Raw genomic sequence first — 21743 nt, 5'->3', positions numbered from 1 at the left:
TCATTTTTAGAATTACATAGGCTAAAATACTTAAAAATATAACATTTTATGACAAAAATACAAATTTTATCTTCTAAATTATAAGATTTATAACAAGAACATATTTTAAGTATTTTTAAAATTTACCTTTTGTTCCTGTAAAAATTGGTCTGCTAACTTTTTAATATTTTCTTCATGCTGAGCTCTTAACTCCTTGATCTGTTGTCCACACTGAAAACTAAATTAGAAAGTCATTCTTTTAGACTATATCATCTTGGGTTAATTCTCAAAGATGTTTAGAAGTTGAAAATATACATCTATATGGATAAAGCATTCAGTTAGCAGGAGAGTGGATAGGAAAGGACAAAGAGCAGACATGAAAATAGCTCACAGTCAAAATTCTTAAAATACCTGAATCTTTAATAGAGGATAAAAATATTGATAAAGCTAATTTAAAAACAGAAATTAGAAAGATGAATTTTTAGAAAGAAATTTTAAGCAGCTGCAACAGATGAGTCATCAAATAATACTGAATTATCCAAAAAGTTCATTTGGGTTTTTCTGTAAGATGTTATGAAAAACTCAAACTAACTTCTTGGCCAACCCAATACTTTCAACACAATACTAAAAGCCTAAAACATAAAAAGAGCAAGAACGGAAGAAACTAATAAAAAAGACAGAATGCAACCAGCAAGAGAAAACAAAATGTAAAGGCACAAAACAGATAAAATTATGAATTTCAACTGGACAAGCAGGCAAAGAATACAAAAAGATCATTCATATAAAATATATGTACCTTTTATAATAAATACATTGAAAATACATTATTTTTAATGTATTTATATACATTTAATAAATGTATATATTAAACATATACATAGAAAATAATAATAAATAGAAATAATAAATACATAGAAAAATGTTACCTCCCACCAATTAAAATGCAAATTAAGCTTCCTATATGTATATATAGTACTATCCTTATTCCTATACTAGTGAAATTAAGTTAGAATTATAAAAGTCAATGTTGGTGGGGCTACAGGGAAACATTTACAGTATAAATTAGTATAGTCATTTTACAAAGCAATCTTTCATATATGTGTTAAGATTAATAAAACATTCTATCTCAGAAGTTCTGTATTTGAGAATATAATCAGTGAAATATAAGAGGGAAAAAATCCTTTTTGCACAAAGATTTTTATAGTTGATAGAGCAGTGAGAAAAGGAAAACTCCTACAGTGGTCCAGCAATTGGGAGAGATTAAACAAGCTCCAGCACACTAATGCACTGGGATAATTCATTACCTGTAAGTATGTCAATCTTTAATCCTAAAGATACATGGAAAATTACTGAACACTATTAGATTAAAAAATACATATGTAGTAGATGCATATTGACAACCTACAAGAGTAAGATGTCAGAAATGGATAAACAGTTTAAAATATGGTGAATCTTTCTAATTTTTGGTGTGCAGACCTAAAAAATACCTTTTACTGTAAAAGTGATTTCTTACAAGATTTTCTGTCTTACAATGAACTCTACTACAAGGGTAGATTCAACATGCCTTGTAAGAGATATTTTCATGTTCTTCAAGCTATCAAAATAAAAGAAAATAGATTTCACAGACACATAAAAAGACAATAAAAAGGAATTTAAAAGACTTAGTAAAATGAAAGAAGAGAAGAACAGCAGACCCCAGGAAGGAAGAAGTGAGCTGTCTGAGCGCGGGACAGACACCCAGAGCTGGCGGGCCGCGCCGCGCAGCGCCTCACCTCTCCTGCTGCAGCCTCCTCACAAGGCGCGTGCTGTTCTTCCTGTGGTCCTGCAGCTGGTCCTCCTGTCGGAGAAACTCCTGACGGAGCTCAGCAAGTTGCTCTACCGCAGGGCGCGAAAAACAAAACAAAGGAGTGAGGCTTACTTACTCCACTGCTTCCCGTGAGAAGGAACGGGACTTTTAAAAATTATATACAGTTCTCAGTTTATTTACTCATACTCTCAAGAAGTTAAATTATACAACTAGTACCATATTTAATTGCCTTCCATACACATGTATGGGCAATAAAATTTATTTTTAAAACAAGACAGCCTCAGTGGCTTTCACATCAATCAGAAATATTAAAAAATTATACACCTTTACACATTATGTAGACCATATGCTAAGCTGTGGAAACAGAACGTGAAGAGCTGCCTACCTCTCCAAACCTAACTGCTTTACAAAAAGTAGGGGGAAAATCATATATTTTAGATGTGTTAGCTACAGATGCAGAATTCACTTTAAAATCACATTTGATTCCCATCTTAGGTACCAATCGCTTTAGATCTGATTTCTAGTTCTGCTACTGAATTACATCCACATATACCAAAATTCCATTTCCAAAGCTTATAATCTCTGGATCAGAGCTAAAAGTTTTAGTTGTAATGAATAATACAAAATTTCAAACTGGATAGTAGATTAAAAGCTGAGCCAGATGCTCTTTTGTAAACACTTAATCTCTAATCACTGGCCCCACATTTTCTAGAGTCACTCCATCTAATTCTACCAAAAAAAAATTCAGCCAAGGAAGAGAAATGTCAGTTTCTTGGACAGAGGATAAAAAAATTTGCCAACAGCCTTATCAGTTAAGCAAAAGCAGTAATTAAGAAACTTCATTTTTACAAATGGAAACAGAGGTCTATTCTATATAAGAAACATCTACTTATTAAGACTAAAATATAATTTCTAACTATAATATGCCAATATTATAACATCTGCTTTTCAGGAAAGGCTTAACAAATTAGTCTTGTTACTTTAAAGGTACCCAGAAATCCTTGTGATGTAAGTTTTTAAAAAGCAGATATAAACACAAATTTATAACTATATCCATGTAAAAACATAGAGAATAAAATTACATGAAAGTGCTATCAGTGATTAAGTTCGGTGGTGGGACTCTGAGCGCATTTTTTTCTCTACAACTTTACTGTGGAGTCATAACTACAGTAACAACAACAAACAAAAATGTTCAAGTCACACGAACGCTTGACGAGGTAGATAAAGTTTAACAATATGCATGTAGTAGCTACTGTATAGGAGTAATAATCAAATATGAAATGTAAATGATTTGCATAAAATGCTTGTAGTTGATAATTATGCTTGCCTATTCAAGCCACATTTTTTATTATTTTTAAAATTTTAATTGAGATATAACACTATGTGAGTTCAAGGCACACATGTTGATTTGATTCACTAACATATTGTAAAATGATTACCATCACATTAGCCAACACCTCCACTATCTCACATAATTACCACTTTTTTGTGTGTGGTGAGATCTACTCTTTCAGCAACTTCCAAGTATATAATACAGTATTGTTATAACACAATATTGTTAACTATAATCATCATGCTATACATAGATCCGGAGAAGGCAATGGCAACCCACTCCAGTACTCTTGCCTGGAAAATCCCATGGACGGAGGAGCCTGGTGGGCTGCAGTCCATGGGGTCGTTAAGAGTCAGACACGACTGAGCGACTTCACTTTCACTTTTCACTTTCATGCATTGGAGAAGGAAATGGCAACCTACTCCAGTGTTCTTGCCTGGAGAATCCCAGAGACGGGGGAGCCTGGTGGGCTGCTGTCTATGGGGTCACACAGAGTCAGACACGACTAAAGTGACTTAGCAGCAGCAGCAGCATACATAACTCACCAAACCTTACTCATCTTGTAACTAACAGTTTGTACCCTTTGGCCAACATCTCATTTTCCCCACATACCTCCCAAACCCTGGTAACCACCATTCTACTCCCTGTTTCTATGAGTTTAATCAAGTCACATTTTAAATTTCTCTACTTGCTCGATTAACTCTACAATATGCAAACATGGTTGATTTCTGTAGTTTTTCAGTCATTTCCCCTACCTCAGATAAAAGTAACAAATCTGAGCCCAGGTATCCATGAATCACACATTCGGCTTGTTACCCGATCCCTGGTCCCACCTACTAAGTAGCAGAAAGCAAGAGGCAGCAGAACTTTGGCCTCAGCTATGGGTGTTGATTCTAAAGAACAATGAGATCCTGGCAGAAGGCAGTGACAAAAAGTCTCGTAGCTTATAGACAGAGTTAGCCAGCAAAGATTCCAGAACTGAAAAGTTACTATAATAAAAAAAAAAAAAAATCAAACCAGCATAACCTCGCAGTTACTAGGGTAATGGGTCTCAACTGGTGATCTATAGGGCTCCTTCAGGCTTCTTTTTCCTACATAGCAAACCTAAGTTTACCTTCAGAATGACGTGAGGCATGTATGATTTCAAGATTTGAAATTGCTTCTCTGCTTTCCCAAAATACTTCTAACAGTATTTGAAATATCTTTATCAGGAAATAAAGTCTTCCATTTGTAAATGGAGATAAAAGGCTTAAAACTCAATTGACAAAAAAATAAAACAGTATGAATTTCAGTGCATGTAAGATATCAGGTTCTAACCTATTTGAACACAGGGAAAGGGATATAAAGCATGGAGCTGACAGGTGCTTTGAGTAGTTTAAAATAAAGACTTCAAAGGGGTAAAAGCAGAGCTGCCTGGGGGTCTAGCGGTCAGGATTCTACAGTCTCACTGCCATGGCCCGGGTTCAGGCCCCAGTCAGGAAACTGATAACCCACAAGCCACATGACAAGGCCAAGAAAAGCGGGGGTGGGGTGGGGTACAAACAGATCAAAAAGCAAAACTAAAGATAAAAGTTTTCTACATCACAGTTTTCCTTTCAACTGATTGCCATGTGTTTTATTTTGAACCCAAAGATACTCTGTCTAGTGTGGCTGCTCAAGGTCACCACAGCACAGTGCTCCGCCTAACTTAATAGGATATCAGATCCAAGGCCGGCGGTCCAATCGAGCAATAACAGTAACAGCAGAGTATGCTATAGAAGGGTATGGCCATAATCCCTCAATTTAACTTCAAAAGATTAGGAATATGGTTAAGAAAGGGGTTGCCTAGGATAAGCTTTTAAAGCCAAAAAAAAAAAAAAAAACCCTTACTTTTCAAACATTTTTATTTCAAATTTTCTTTCAGTAATAGGCATAAAAAAAGGTAAGTTATTCTAAATAAATCAATGTATACTAGATTGTTAGTTTACTTTCTCAGGCACTAAAAACAACTCCAACCTTTTTATTTCCAAGAAAATATTAATTATCATAAGGGTTGTTTTTTCTTTAAGAATCGGATGTGTATTAACTTCAATGTATCTGACGTTAATCTCAATGAAAACAGGCAAATGTGGATTGTACTGTCAACTTGTCAAGGGTTAGTTTCAGTAGAAATAGTTCTTAAGGTGCAAAAGTCACATTAATGAAATCAATCTCACGAGTCCAAGCTTCAGTAACTGCACTAAAGCCAAAAGTTGCACAGTTATAAGCTCAAATCAAATCTTTTTTCTCTGCCAAAGTCTATCACCTAAATTTCAAAGCATCTCAAGATCTACTTCAACTGTGGATACACACAGCACAATAAAGATTTTTACTCAGTAACATGGGCTGTCATTTCCTCTGACATATACAAGGAAAAGCCACAGTCTATTACTATTTACTAAGAAATACACTTTGCCGACAAGCAGAACCAGCTGTAAACTGCCAGCTGTAAGCAGCGCTGACAGTGTGCCAGCTTCGGTGTCGTCCTGTGCACTTCTGCGCGTCAAAGGAACAGAACATGGACACAAATGCAACAGAAACAAATTCAGCCACCCGGAAAGTGAACTTCTAACGGAAAACCAAAGCTGTTCAAAATCGTAGATAGCAAAAAGTGAATAATCCCTGTGTTTGGGTTATAATACACCAATGTTACTTCCGCGTGCATAAATTAGTCAACTCAGGTTGGCTTCTTCAAGAGGATGTTAAAAATATATTACCTAATTCTAAAGAGGTTCAAAATGGTTATAAAGAAAAATTTATGAAATTAGAGAGCAAGTACTACCCACATAGATAAATTTAGAGAAACTGCATGCAAAGTTTTAAAATATATATTGTTGTAATCAAAGGGTGTGAGGGAAAAGAGGGGTAGTCCTTACACCCCAAATTCCAAAGGCCAGGGATAGCGTAAAGTAACGAAAGTAGAGTATAGAGCTTGTTCTCTTTAACTATTATTTTTCATAAAAGCTTTAGACATCTCCTATCACCTCATCAACCCCAAACATTCACTGGAAGGACTGATGCTGAAGCTGAAGCTCCAATACTTTGGCCACCTGATGCAAAGAGCTGACTCAGTGGGAAAAGACCCTGATGCTGAGAAATACTGAAGGCAAAAGGAGAAGAGGGTGGCAGAGGTTAGACAGCGTCACCAACTCAATGGGTGTGAATTTGAGCAAACTCCGGGAGACAGCGGAGGACAGAGGGGCCTGGTGTGTCGCAGTCCACGGGGTCGTAAGGAGTCACACATGACTTAGCAACTGAACAACAACAATCACTTCATCAAAACGAAACAAAAAAAAACTATTCATCTATCTAATCTACCTCCAGGCTCCCTGGTTTCTGTTCCAGGCTTCTTTGTACCCAGGGTAGGGTATCTAAAATATTGAGCTTGGGGGACCTGCCCAAAGCATTCCCAGACTGAATGGATTATTTCAGCAGGCTGGACACAGTACAGAAGGATCATTCCTAACCCTTGCCCTAGTAACCTGATGGTCTCCGAAGCTACACCTCAATTTTCTTTAAAGATTCTTTTAACATTTCATTGCATGAAATCTGTCCATAGCACAAGAATAAAATGCAGATCTCAAATTTTAACTTGTACTTATTATATATAAAACAACATTAAAATTTTTTTATTATCTCTTAAGACAAAAGGAAACATGTTTTGCCATCAGAGGAGTTTTGTTCAAAAACTCTATTTCATTTAGCTGTCTGACTTGAGGATTTCTGAATTCTTCAGGATTTTAGACATTTAGTGACCTTAATTTGTAAGTAAGTCTCTTACCCTTTAAATGATGTATGTCTGCCATCTGATATGATATGTTGTTCTGCAGTTTAACCTGAAAAAAAATTGTTTTAATTTTACTAAAGAATATGTAGTTTTGCTCATATTTACCTTTTCCCCTTCATATTCACTTTGAGCTTGATAATAAGTACAAAAGAAAAATATTTAAGTTACGTGTGCCACATTTTCCAAAGAGAACTGTAAGTTCTGATTTTGTAATATTCATTTTAAATTTGCATAAGAATATTCATTTTACTTAATATATAGTACAACATTGTTCAAAAGTTTGAAAGTTTGAGGTGAATATTGCTTTTCTGAAAAAAAAAAAAAATCAGATTTTTTCCAAAGTCTTACCAGAAGATTTTCAACTCTATATGAAGAAAAAAACTAATGCCAAGACGGAAGCACTCATTGTTCACCAAGCTCCCCTAGGAGGACAGAGATTACACAGGACTCACCGCTGCAGTCACTGTCCTCTAGAAGCCAGAACACAGGAGCAGCGGGAACTGAAAGCGTACCCAAACACAACGCAAATTAAGCCTTACCACTTAATATAAAAATTAAGACAAGGAATATCTTAGATAGTCAGGATATCAAGCAAAGAACTACACTGTCTCAGTTCTTATTTAAATAGGTTTCAGCTAATTGTAAATCCAACTAAAGTATCACTACAGTTCTCTTGTCAATCTCAACAGTAACATTATTTTGAAAGGCATAGATTGATTTACATTCATCAAATGCAGTACCATGAGTGGCAAATGATTATGCTAAATACCACTTAAATCTCTAAAGAAAAACATTTTTAATTTTTCATCTTGAAATAAGTTTAGGTTCATAGGAAATTGCAAAGATAGCACAGAGAAGCCCCATATGCCCTTCACACAGTTTCTCCCAGCGCGTGCATCTTGTGTAACTATACAACTTCAAAACCAGGAAACTGACACTGATGCAACATGTACAGTTCTATGCTGTTTTATCACACGTATGGAAGTGAAAGTGAAAGTGAAGTCGCTCAGTCGTGTCCGACTCTTTGCGACCCCATGGACTGTAGCCCCCCAGGCTCCTCGGTCCATGGGATTTTCCAGGCATGAATACTGGAGTGGGTTGCCATTTCCTTCTCCAGGGGATCTTCCCGACCCAGGGATCGAACCGGGGTCTCCCGCATTATAGGCAGACGCTTTACCGTCTGAGCTACCAGGGAAGCCCCAATACGTATAGATTCATGTAAACACCATCAAAATCAAGATACAGAACTATGCTATCATCACAAATATCTCCCTCATGCTGTCCTTTACAGTCAAACCTATCCTCCTTCCCTACTATTCCTGATCCCAGGTAACCACTAACTTGTTCTCCACCTCTGTAATTTCATCATTTCAAGAATGTTATATTAATATAATCATATAGTATGTGAGCTTTTGAGATTCTTTTCCATCAGCATAATGTACCTGGGCTTCCCAGGTGTCACTAGTGGTAAAGGACCCACTTGCCAATGCAGGAGACATAAGGGACCGGGGTTGATCCCTGGGTGGGGAAGATCCCCTAGAGGAGGAAATGGCAACCCACTCCAGTATTCTTGCCTGGAGAATCCCATGGACAGAGAAGCCTGGTGGGCTACAGTCTATGGGGTTGCAAAGAGCCGGACACAACTGAGCAACTTAGCACACATCACTAGTTCACTCCTCTTTATTGCTGAGTAACGGTCCATGCTTAGTCGCTCAGTCAAGTCCCACTCTCTGCAACCCCACGGACTACACTGTCCACGGAATTCTCCAGGACAGGATACTGGAGGGGGTAGCCATTCCCTTTTCCAGGGCATCTTCCCAACCCAGGGATTGAACCCAGGTCTCCTGCATTGCAGGCGGATTCTTTACTGGCTGAGCCACCAGGCAAGCCCTAATATTCCATGGTACGAACGTACAGCAGCTTGCTTAAGCATCCACCGCTACATGCCATTTTGGTGGTTTCTAGTTTTTGCCTCTCACAAAAACACATGGAGCTTTAGTTTTTGCTTCTCTGGGATAAATGCCCAGGAATGAGATTGCTAGGTTTTATGGTAAGTCTGTGTTTAGTGTTTTTTTTGTTGTTGTTGTTTTCTAAGAAACTGCCACACTATTTTCCAGAGTATCCATGACATTTTCAATTACATTTTAATAACTTATTGTGCCAAGTTACTGGATGGGAGAATATAAAACAATCAGAAAACATAAGAACAGTCTCAAAGAATCAGTAGGCAAGGTAGCACCTAAAGTAGTATAATTACTGTAGGATTTCAGAAATGATTCCTACCTAGCATGATCAGGAAACTTTCATGGAACAGGTCTTACCTGAATTAGGCATTGAAGGCTAGGCAAAACACTACATGAATAGAAAAGAGTATTTCAGATAGCAGAGGTGACATAAGAAAAGGCAGAGAGGCAAGAAAACATGAGACATAGATGAAGACCCCACCAAAGCACTGTTTGGCTAAAGCATACGATACAGGGGAAACAGTAATCAGAGAGAAGGCAGGGGAAAAAAGACTACGGCGGGCCCTTCCACTGATATGAAATGTCGAGACTAGACAAATCCATAGAGACAAAAAATAATTGGTGGTTGCCAGGGGCTGAAGGGAGGGGGAATGAAGGGTAACTTACTAATGGGCATACGGTTTCTTTTTGGGGTGATAAAGAATGTTCTGGAATTAAATAGGAGATGGTTTCTCAACATTGTAAGTATACTAAAAATCAATGAATTGCACGCTTAAGGCAAATTTCATGGTCCTTGAATTGTATCAATATTTTAATGCAAAAAATAAAAATGCAGAGGGTACTATGAGGGCACCATACAGGAAACTAGGGACACAACAATGGGTAAACACTTGGCACCCAAGTTTACTATTTAGAAGAGGTGGTCAAGTAAATAACTGCAATATTGTAAAAATGTTCTTTTAAGCCGGGGTGGACAAACTACGGCCTGTGAGCCAAATCTGGCCTGCTGCCGGATTCTGTATGGATGGCAAACAAAGGATGGCTTTTACTTTTTTAAATGGTTGGAAATAAAAGTCAAAAGAATACTTCATGAATTATATGAAATTCAAATTTCAGTGCCTATAAATAAAGTTTTATGGGAAATAGCCACACCCATTCATTACCATATTGTCCATCGCTGCTTTGGAGCTGCAGTGATTGTGAAAAAAAGATCATGTGGACTGCAAACCCTCAAGCATTTGCTGTGTTAACTCACTTCAGTATGTCCGACTCTTTGCAACCCTATGGACTGTAGCCCGCCAGGCTCCTGTCCATAGGATCTCCAGGCAAGAACACTGGAGCGGATGCCCTCCTCCAGGGGATCTTCCCAACCCAGGAATCACACCCACATCTCCCGAGGCTCCTACATTGCAGGTGGATTCTTTACTACGGAGTCACCTGGGAGGTCCAAGGATTTACCAGCTGGCCCTTTAGAGAAAAAGTCTGCTAATTCCTGGTCCAAACTAACAGAATGAGAACAAGAGATAAATATATGTGAGAGAGATTAAAGGGGAACAGTGAATAGTCTGACTGACTGATTAGACAGAGGAGTAAAAGAAGAAACCTTAAGGATGATGTTTTGGTTTCTAGAGTGAGGGGACTAAGGTGAGCGAGACTGCAGTACCCCACAACAGGAAAACACGGGAGAAACAGACTTGGGATGGGAGGGAGAAGTGGGGAGATGACATTTTTTTCAGATTTGAACCCACTGAATGTGAGGCACTTATGACACATCCAAGAAGAGATCTTTAATAGGAAGCTGGATATATGAGTTTGGAGTTGATCTGAGAGCTATGACCAACCTAGAGAGCATATTAAAAAGCAGAGACATTACTTTGCCAACAAAGGTCCGGGTAGTCAAGGCTATTGTTTTTCCAGCAGTCATGTACGGATGTGAGAGTTGGACTAAAAGAAAGCTGAGCGCCGAAGAATTGATGCTTTTGAACTGTGGTGTTGGAGAAGACTCTTGAGAGTCCCTTGGACTGCAAGAAGATCCAACCAGTCCATCCTAAAGGAGATCAGTCTGGGTGTTCATTGGAAGGACTGATGCTGAAGCTGAAACTCCAATACTTTGGCCACCTGATGCGAAGAACTGACTCATTTGAAAAGACCCTGATGCTGGGAAAGATTGAGGGCAGGAGGAGAAGGGGACGACAGAGGATGAGGTGGTTGGATGGCATCACCAACTCGATGGATATGAGTTTGAGTAAACTCCGGGAGTTGGTGATGGACAGGGAGGCCCGGCGTGCTGCCGTCCACAGGGTCACAAAGAGCTGGACACGACTGAGTAACTGAACTGATCTGAGAGTTACTAGCATACAAATGGCAACTAAAACGACAGGAATGAGATCACTGATGAAAAGCTGCAAGAGGCAGCAGGAAAACTTGACACCAACAGCTGTGTGGTCTGTGATCAAAGAACTGCTCTCTAGTAACTTCTAATTAGCCTCCGTCTATTTTCTTTCCCACTTCTTTTACAGTAGCCCCCCTCCAATCTGTGATTTTGCTTTCTGTGGTTTTAGTTACCAGCAGTCAACTGTGGTCTGAAAATTCCAGAAAGAAACAATTCTTAAGTTTTCAATTGCGTGCTGTTATGAGTAACGTGGTAGAATCTGGGCTGACTTGCTCTGTTCTGCCTGGGATTCCCTAATCATCATCATCACCTGCTGCTAACATCCAACCACTCAGAGCACCACGGCTTGATGACCCAAGATCACCCAAAGCAAGTGCTTCTCCTCCTAACCTATCACCAGAAGGTAAAGAGCAGCCTAACGCTACATCATTCATCTCATCTTATCTGATCAGGCAGGGATTTCATCATCGTACATCATCACAAGAAGGTGAGTCAAGGACGAGACATTCTGGGAGGGAGAGAACACATTCATATAGCTCTGATTACAGGATATTGTTATAATTGTTCTATTTTATTATTACTGTTGCTAATTTCTTACTGCGCCTAATTTAGAAATTAAACTTTACCATAGGTATGTATGCATGTAAAAAACCTAAGTAAATCTAGGGTTTAGTGCTACCTGTGGTTTCTGGTACACACTGGGGGTTCTAGGTATACATCCCCTGTGGATAAGGGGGGACTATTGTATTTTTATGATGCAATTTCTTTTTGCATTCTTTACCCCTCCAAAGAACATAGCTATCCTTTATTTTTGTTTACAAGTTTTCATTACTTTGTTTTTTATTCATTTTTATGATGCTATTCTAGCTTCTCTGTACTCTATTTTAAATTCTACTCTTGAAACAACTAGAGAGATGCTATTTTTGAATACTAGGCTATGAGTGGCCTCAGCTTCCTGGACTGTCTCTTTTATATCCTTAAACTCTTAAAAAAATTTTAACAGAGAAGAGGAAATTGAATCTATAGACTACGAAAAGTACTAAAGGATATTATAAGCAGCGCTACTTTATTCTTATCAGTTTAATTTTCTCTTCAATCTTTTTAATTGAGGATGGAGACGCTGATCCCAACAGCTCATATATACAGTCCTCATATTTCAAAAGCTGCTCTGGAACAATTAAAGGGAAAACCACAGCTTGTCCAAATAAAAGCCTTTCTTAGTCCAAATAGAATGAACTTATTTCCCACCTCATTCTTTTGCCAGGTAAAGATTTTCCAGTTAGCTTCTCAGACCCCCTTTATGGCACATCTCAAGTTCTCTATTATTCTTCTCAGTCTTTCCAGCAGGATTCTCAAAAAAATCTTACATTCAGTATTTAGTATTAGCAGCAGGTACCAGTTCCCAATTTATCTCACTTCCTATTAAGACGAGTTCCATAGCGCTGCTTATCTCGCCTTCCATGTTCCTTTGAACAGAGCTGCCGAAGATCTACTCAAAGGTCTCTGGTAGATCATTAAACCCAGAAGTTCTCTTCCTTGTACAGTATTTTTATTATGTTGTTTAGTTTCAGAATCTAGATGTCTGCTACTAAATTTTCTGTTCATCTTTTTGACACTGCACTATCACTGGCATCTGATACCTCTTCTCTCCACATATACAACCCAACCCCCCAAATCCTTACGTAGCTCCTAAAACAGTTAGACAAAGAGTTCTTCTAACTTTCAATCTTATCCTTTTAAGGCAATCTGAACGTGTTTTCTATCTACTATGCACTCCTTTGTGTTTTTGCAAAGTCTGAGCATGTAAAGCAATGACTTAACTTTAGCTTTAATCTTATGTTTTCTACTATCCTGGGTCTGCATAAATAAAGACTTATCCCACTTGGTTTCTGATTTTTAATGTTTCCTTCAGTGTCTTCAATCTGTTTTTCTTTACTTTTATGCTTTTCGTTAATCATTTCTGCATACAGATAGGTCTCTTTAGTCCTTTCTTCTTTGGTTTTAACCCTCTGGGAGCCTTCCCTTTTAATACTTCCACCACCTACTCACCTTCAATAGGAAGTTGATTATTTCTCCTCATAGTTTTAATTTCCTTGTGTTCCAACTGGAATTTGTTTATCTTTGAAATGACTCTATCAAAACCTCTCAGCTGTTGGGAAATTAATTTGAGTTCTCACTACTGCATGATTGGAAAAAATGTATTTCACTTTGTTATATATTCTGTTGACCTGGCGACGCTATAAAATACAGATGGTCCTCTGCACCCACCATTTTATATAAAGAATTTGAGCATCCATCTCTGCACAGGGGCTTCTGGAACCAATCCCTTCAGTACTGGGGGATGACTTTTCTTTCTAAATATATTCCAGACCAGTAACAGTGTATAAACCTTAAGAAGTATTATTTAATTTATAAATGGATTCTCATTGTCTGGCTTCTTAGGTTCTTTCTGGTTACTTTCAGACTTTTCCCACAACATCGTTATTTAAAATATGAAAGACAGACACCAAATAATCATTTTCTTTTTTCAAATTTCTTTGGGGATGAGAGACAGATGTGTGTAGACAGACACACACGCACACATACATTCACAAACACAGCCCCATCTCTTTGTCTAATTTACACCTATGGTCAGATAGACCCCAACCCAGATTTGAACACACCCTCCAAACTCCGACAATGCTCAGAATGCCTTGTCCGGCTTCAGGGTCTACTGGGGAAAGCCTCCCATTCAGTCTTTTAAAAAACAAAGCATTCCCTCATCACAGGCAGTCCTATCTCTAATCAGAGTGTCACTTTGTCTCTTCTCTACCCTCAAGGTTACCAGAAATGAGAATTCCACAAGAACAGAAGCTCGGTTCATCCCTTGCCCAGGGCTGGCAGGCTGCCCGACCCCAGTAAACACGGTAAGTGTCTGCTGAATGCCGCCTTGGACTTCAGAGTTCCGTATTCTTTGTACTACATGCTTTCCTACCTTGAATTGTACTCTATCCCCACTTGTAGAATTCTAATTATCCTTCAATACTTCTGAACTCCCTCATTTATTTCCCTTTGTTATCAACTTCACTGCCTTGGTTAGGCTTCATGGCGCCTCTCTCCTTCTATAGTACTGGTGTGTCTGGCATTTGAAGTGCATTTATAATAGGTCGCTTATCCATGCTCCCCTTGGCCTTTTCCATGTTAATCACTCAAAATGTGTTTACGATTCTTCCTGAGACATTTTTCCCCGTTCTTCTTCTGAGGCATGTGCTCTTTATCTCTTTTTTCAGTAAGAATTATCTTCTCCTGATATTTTCTTATAGCATTTCTTGCTCATCCCCAGCTACTTCATCTGTTTCCCTCTAATCTTTCTTCCTCTAATACCTAAAACTTAATCTTTATATTTCTACCGTCTCCTTCTGAAGCTCTCTTAACGCCTCCCCATCCCGCATGGCTACTCTGAATTGATTCTGGCAGCTGTTAACGGCTCACTTGCTCTGCTTTTCTCTTCACTCTGGGATCTTGAACACGGCTCACTGTGCCTGCTTCCCTGTTCTCAGGCAAGTCAGCACAGCCATGACCCCTGATCCCAAAGGCTGCAGACAACGGGCTTTTTAGAGATGTCGTCTCTGGCTCCTTTTCCTCCACACTAGAAACATTTTTCCTGATTTCTAGAAACAATTCTATCTTTAGTATTATAACTGCCAAACCTGACTGATGCTCACAATCACCTGGGGAGCTTTAAGAAATACACACCTTGCCTCCCCTCCCCTACTCCAGTTTCCCCTCCCCAACTCCAGTCTGACTCAGCAGCCTGGGGATAGGCCCCAGAATCTTTTTATTTTTTTTCTTTAAAGCTAAAGTGATTCTGATAAATAACCATATTCAGCAATTACTCATCTACAGTATGTCTTTGACTGGCACCTATATGAACTGGATCAAAATGGGAAATTATTAATAATAAGTACTAAATACTTATTCTGTGCCAGGCCTTGTGCTAAGCTAAACGCAGTAACACAAATATTACTGCGGTTAGTCCCACAACCACCCTCTGCGGTGGGTTCCTGGTTTCACAGACGCATCACACGACCACAGTAGGTTCTGAGCATTCTTCCTAGTGGTCCCAAACCAAAGTCTGTGTTCGTGACCAACATATATACACTAGATCAACAGTTAGTAGGTATCTATAACCTTTTTATTTCTTATTCCTCATACATTGCACACATATAATTCAGTCAACATTCCAAACACACCTGCAACTTTTATTGATACTTGATCTGTTAAAGAATTAATCTCTCATGAAGCAAGTTTTAGTTTAAGCTATACTCAGTTACATTTTTTTTTCATTTATTTTTATTAGTTGGAGGCTAATTACTTCACAACATTGCACTGGGTTTTATCATACATTGACATGAATCAGCCATGGAGTTACATGTATTCCCCATCCCGATCCCCCCTCCCACCTCCCTCTCCACCCGATTCCTCTGGGTCTTCCCAGTACACCAGGCCCAAGCACTTATCTCATGCATCCCACTTGGGCTGGTGATCTGTTTCACTATAGATAATATACATGCTGTTCTCTCGAAACATCCCACCCTCGCCTTCTCCCACAGAGTCCAAAAGTCTGTTTTGTACTTTCTGTGTCTCTTTTTCTGTTTTGAATATAGGGTTGTCATTACCATCTTTCTAAATTCCATATATATGTGTTAGTATGCTGTAATGTTCTTTATCTTTCTGGCTTACTTCACTCTGTATAATGGGCTCCAGTTTCATCCATCTCATTAGAACTGATTCAAATGAATTATTTTTAACAGCTGAGTAATATTCCATGGTGTATATGTACCACAGCTTCCTTATCCATTCGTCTGCTGATGGGCATCTAGGTTGCTTCCATGTCCTGGCTATTATAAACAGTGCTGCGATGAACATTGGGGTGCACGTGTCTCTTTCAGATCTGGTTTCCTCAGTGTGTATGCCCAGAAGTGGTATTGCTGGGTCATATGGCAGTTCTATTTCCAGTTTTTTAAGAAATCTCCACACTCTTCTCCATAGCGGCTGTACTAGTTTGCATTCCCACCAGCAGTGTAAGAGGGTTCCCTTTTCTCCACACCCTCTCCAGCATTTATTGCTTGTAGACTTTCGGATAGCAGCCATCCTGACTGGCGTGTAATGGTACCTCATTGTGGTTTTGATTTGCATTTCTCTGATGATGAGTGATGTTGAGCATCTTTTCACGTGTTTGTTAGCCATCTGTATGTCTTCTTTGGAGAAATGTCTGTTTGGTTCTTTGGCCCATTTTTTGATTGAGTCATTTATTTTTCCAGAATTGAGCTGCAGGAGTTGCTTGTATATTTTTGAGATTAGTCCTTTGTCTGTTGCTTCGTTTGCTATTATTTTATCCCAATCTGAGGGCTGTCTTTTCTCGCTGTTTGCAGATGACATGATTCTCTACATAGAAAACCCTAAAGACTCTACCAGAAAATTACTAGAGCTAATCAACGAATATAGTAAAGTTGCAGGATATAAAATTAACACACAGAAATCCCTTGCATTCCTATACACTAACAATGAGAAAACAGAAAGAGAAATTAAGGAAACAATACCATTCACCATTGAAACAAAAAGAATAAAATACTTAGGAGTATATCTACCTAAAGAAACAAAAGACCTATACATAGAAAACTATAAAACACTGATGAAAGAAATCAAAGAGGACACAAACAGATGGAGAAACATACCGTGTTCATGGATTGGAAGAATCAATATTGTCAAAATGGCTATACTACCCAAAGCAATCTATAGATTCAATGCAATCCCTATCAAGCTACCAACGGTATTTTTCACAGAACTAGGACAAATAATTTCACAATTTGTATGGAAATACAAAAAACCTCGAATAGCCAAAGTAATCTTGAGAAAGAAGAATGGAACTGGAGGAATCAACCTGCCTGACTTCAGACTCTACTACAAAGCCACAGTCATCAAGACAGTATGGTACTGGCACAAAGACAGAAATATAGATCAATGGAACAGAATAGAAAGCCCAGAGATAAATCCACATACCTATGGACACCTTATCTTTGACAAAGGAGGCAAGGATATACAATGGAAAAAAGACAACCTCTTTAACAAGTGGTGCTGGGAAAACTGGTCAACCACTTGCAAAAGAATGAAACTAGAACACTTTCTAACACCGTACACAAAAATAAACTCAAAATGGATTAAAGATCTAAATGTAAGACCAGAAACTATAAAACTCCTAGAGGAGAACATAGGCAAAACCCTCTCCAACATAAATCACAGCAGGATCCTCTATGACCCACCTCCCAGAATATTGGAAATAAAAGCAAAAATAAACAAATGGGACCTAATGAAACTTAAAAGCTTTTGCACATCAGTTACATTTTTAAAGAGAATAAGATAAGCAAGGTCTCTGGTCTTGGTTGGCTACAATGAATCATTACAAAGGTTTTTATTCACTCATTCATTTTTTTTTTTTTTTTTGATAAGTCATTTATAAAGCATTTACTGAGCATCCACTATGTGCTAGGCCTGAGGATATGAAGGATTTGGTTTTGGTCACAAAGAATCATTAAAGTTTGTTTATTCATTCATTCTGTCAGGCAGTCTTAAGGAAAGCATTAACTGAATACCTAATAAGTGAAGGACACCACAGAAGGCCTAGAAATACAGCAATATACAAGAAACAGGAGAGAGGTCTGGATAAAGGATAAACATTTTGGAGTCATCAGCATAACTGAAGTTTTCTGCGTAGATATGATTACTTCAGAAAAGAACAGAATAAGAGAAGAGGATCTCAAATAGAAAACTATGAACTTTAATACTTAATAGGAGAGAAGCCAGCAAAGGAGACAAAGAGCCGAGAAGAGCAGGCGTCTGCGCCATGCAGGATAAGAGCTCAGCGCTGGGCAAAGACACCGAGGTATTAGGAACAGGAGGAGAAAACCGCAGATGTGAACAGAGACAATTTTCTGTTAAAGAAATGTGACTGGGAAGGGGAAAAAAGGCTCAAGTATATTTTAAGTGCTGAGGAGCAAGTATAGATAAAGGGATTGAATGTAACAGGGAGACTGGATTAGTAATAGAAAAAGGTCTTTGAAAATGTAAAGGAGATTGGATCCACAGAACAGGTGGAGAGTCTGGTCCTGGAGAAAGAATGAACCCTTTTTTATTCTAACAAGGAGGAAAGACATGTGGGTGGAGATGTAGGTATGCCTGCAGATTTGTTAGTATGGTAGCTCCTGTTCAATTCTTGGTCAAGCAGGAAACAAGATTATCTGTTGAGGTCAAGGAGAAGAGGAAGTTAAAGGGACTCAGGGTCTGAGGAGGGCAGAAGTTTGAAAGTTGTCAGAATGAGTGTGTTGACTAGAGATACGTAATTTGTAAGGTGCTGCTGAAAACCCACCTGGGGTAGCTGATCATACATTTCTATAAGTACCAGGCTGGTTATAAGAATTTCTCCAGCTGCACTTGAAATAGACATGTGAAAGAAAAATGGCAAGAAACTAAACAATAGACCATGGAATCTTAGCTGCACAGTGAAGTCACTCAGTTGAGTCTGACTCTTTGCGACCCCATAGACTGTAGCCTAATAGGCTCCTCCGTCCATGGAATTTTCCAGGCAAGAATACTGGAGTGGGTTGCCATTTCCTTCTCCAGGAGATCTTCCAACCCAGGGACCGAACCCAGGTCTCCTGCATTGTAGGCAAACGCTTTACCATCTGAGCCACCAGGGAAGTCCAGCTGCATAGAAAGGAAAGGAAAGAATAAACAAGGATCCTGGAAAGGAAGAAAAAAGGATCAGCACTCTAGGTGAAATTGAGAAACAAGTAGAGTTTGTTTGGCAGTTCTAATCTTTTTTAAAAATATATTCTCCCAAGAATACACATGTTTGAAGCTTATAAACTTTCAAGGATTTGAAATCTTATGTCAGGTTCATGTCAGAATGAAATAATAATCAGAAGGTTTGTACTCATTAATGTAGGGTAATATTTATAACTTTCATCCCAGATACTTTGTAGGATTGCTCCTCCCTGATTCTTTCCAAACTGGGTTGGCCGGGGGCGGGGGTGGGGGGCTGGAGGGCGTGGACAGTGAGGGCTTTCCTGGAGGCTCAGAGAGTAAAGAACCTTCCACAAGGCAGAGACCCGGGTTTGATCCCTGGGTTGGGAAGATCCCCTGAAGAAGTGAATGTCAACCCACTTGACTAGAGAATTCCACAGACAGAGGAGCCTGGCAGGCTACAGTCCACGGGGTCACAGAGAGTCGGACATGACTGAGCCTGCAAGCATAAAATAAAATGTGATTAAAATGACAGGAATCACTTCCAGGCATAAGCAATTAATTACAGGGAGCACAATTCACCACTCTCTCATTTTACCAAAGCCACCAGTGTTTCAGATGGTGGCTGTTCAATCCTCTAGGGTCCTAAAATGACAAAGACACAGAGCGATGCCTCCAGTTGACCCACAAAGGGCACGTTGAATATCAATTTTAATCCACATCAGAGGGTGCCGAGGGCTTCCCAGGGAGTGCCAGTGGTAAAGAACCTGCCTGTGAAAGCAGGAGACCTAAGAGACACCAGTTCGATCCCTGGGTCGGGAAGATCCCCTGGAGGAGGACATGGCAACCCACTCCAGTGTTCTCGCCTGGAGAATCCCGTGGACAGAGGAGCCTGGCAGGCTGCAGCTCACAGTATTGCAAGGAGTCAGACACGACTGAGCACAAGAGGGTGCAGATGAAGGACCAAGAAAGGGAAGGAGAGAATGAGAGGGGGGTGATTAAAGCAAGGCTGATTCGGAAGGGAAAGCAAGGCAGACCACACTGGAAAGGATGAGAGCAAAAGTCTCCTCCTTAACTGTCGCATCAAGCCCATAAGGCACTTCCATTGGCACATTTCACTGATTCCTGAAACTTGAAATGTCAAAAAAAAAAAAAAAAAAAAAAATCAGAAGTTTCTCCACAAGTTAGCACCCTTTCTCCACTTTCCCATTACTTTCAGGGGCTTCTTCATCCTTTGGTTCTCCTGCCTCTTATCTCTTTTCGTCCTGTTCACCAGTCCATTAGTGCCTGTAACTATATGATACAAGCTACCACCAAGTGCGGGGAATTCCCTGGTGGTCCACTGGTTAAGATTCAGTGCTTTCACTGCCATGGGCCCATGTTCGATCCCTGGTTGGGGAACTAAGATTCCACAAGCTGTGTGGCATGGCCAAACATAATAAATTAAATAAATAAAAATTATCACCAAGTCCTGCCAGTTCTTCTGCACTGTTTCTCAGGTCTGACCCTTAACTTATTCTATGTTCATTCCAACCACCTACAGGGACCATTTTCATATAGCTGCACTGGAACACAAGCTCAACATTATTACCACATAAATAAATGAAGATATCTAATCTAGCATTTGTCTCTTCCCAATTTTATTTATTTCCTAACAGTAGCGAGAAACACCTTTGGAAAAACTTTGTTTTCCATCAAGTCTTTCCACTAGTTAAGTTCCAACAACAGAATACTATTGTTCCTAGTGTGTAGAATATAAAATTCTGCTACTGAAAATTTAATGCCTTCCACAAAGTGGGTACCACTTTCTCTATCCAGTTATCAGAAATGGTCTCTTTGACATAGTCAAGTTAGTTTTAACCATCTATAATGATTAGATTCCTCTTTCCTATGTTCATTTATATCAGCAGATGGTAGTAATGGGGGTCAGGAGAACTGTTTGGGTTCTGGATAAATGGATTGTGAAACTAAGCCAACAGAATTTGCTGATAAGTTGGAAGTAGGGGTGAGAAAGGAGGAGTCAAGAACAACTCCAAAGTTTCTGGCCTGATAAAGGAAGGAGTCACCATTAACTTTTTTGGGAATGGCTGTGAGTAGACGTTCTAGGATTGGGGAAATACCAGGGGGTTGGCTTTGGACAGGTTAAGTCCAAAACCACAGTTGCCATTCAAGAGAAAATGAGTAGGGAGTTCAAGATGATATCAAGGGATATCTGGAGAGATCAAGCCTAGATTCAAGAGAACAGTTTGTTGTTGTTTAGTTGCCAAGTCGTGTTCAACTCCTTGCAACTCCAGGGACTGCAGCATGCCAGGCTTCCCTGTCCTTCACCATCTCCTGGAGTTTGCTCAAACTTATGTCTATGAGTTTGCTCAAATTCATGACTCATCTGGTGATGTCATTCAACCATCTCATTCTCTGTCACCCCCGTCTCTTCCTGCCTGCAATCCTTCCCAGCATCAGGGTCTTTTCCAATCAATCAGCTCATTCCATCAGGGGGCCAAACTATTGGAGCTTCAGCATCAGTCCTTCCAATGAATATTCAGGGTTGATTTCCTTTAGGAGTGACTATTTTGATCTTCTTGCTGTCCAAGGGACTCTCAAGAGTCTTCTCCAACACCACAGTTCAAAAGCATCAATTCTTCGGCGCTCAGCCTTCTTTAAATCAATAGTATATAGATAGT

The 21743-nt window shown here is 39.3% G+C and overlaps 1 protein-coding gene across 2 annotated transcripts in view; it reads right to left on the bottom strand.

The window, feature by feature from the left end:
• The window catches only part of GOLM2 (golgi membrane protein 2), an 83638-nt gene that overhangs the window by 41507 nt on the left and 20388 nt on the right, over nt 1–21743 (bottom strand). For both annotated transcript variants that reach the window (XM_043472785.1, XM_043472786.1), the window contains exons 2-4: nt 6919–6973; nt 1752–1854; nt 127–217 (exon numbers count right to left, since the gene is read on the bottom strand). In XM_043472785.1, coding sequence (XP_043328720.1) covers nt 127–217; nt 1752–1854; nt 6919–6973 — 249 coding nt within the window. The remainder of the gene's footprint in view (nt 1–126; nt 218–1751; nt 1855–6918; nt 6974–21743) is intronic.

Source organism: Cervus canadensis, chromosome 6 (assembly GCF_019320065.1).
Source record: "Cervus canadensis isolate Bull #8, Minnesota chromosome 6, ASM1932006v1, whole genome shotgun sequence".
Classification (NCBI taxonomy): Eukaryota; Metazoa; Chordata; class Mammalia; order Artiodactyla; family Cervidae; genus Cervus; species Cervus canadensis.
The sequence above is the reverse complement of the archived record's forward strand: the minus strand, read 5'-3'. Positions and strand labels throughout refer to the sequence as shown.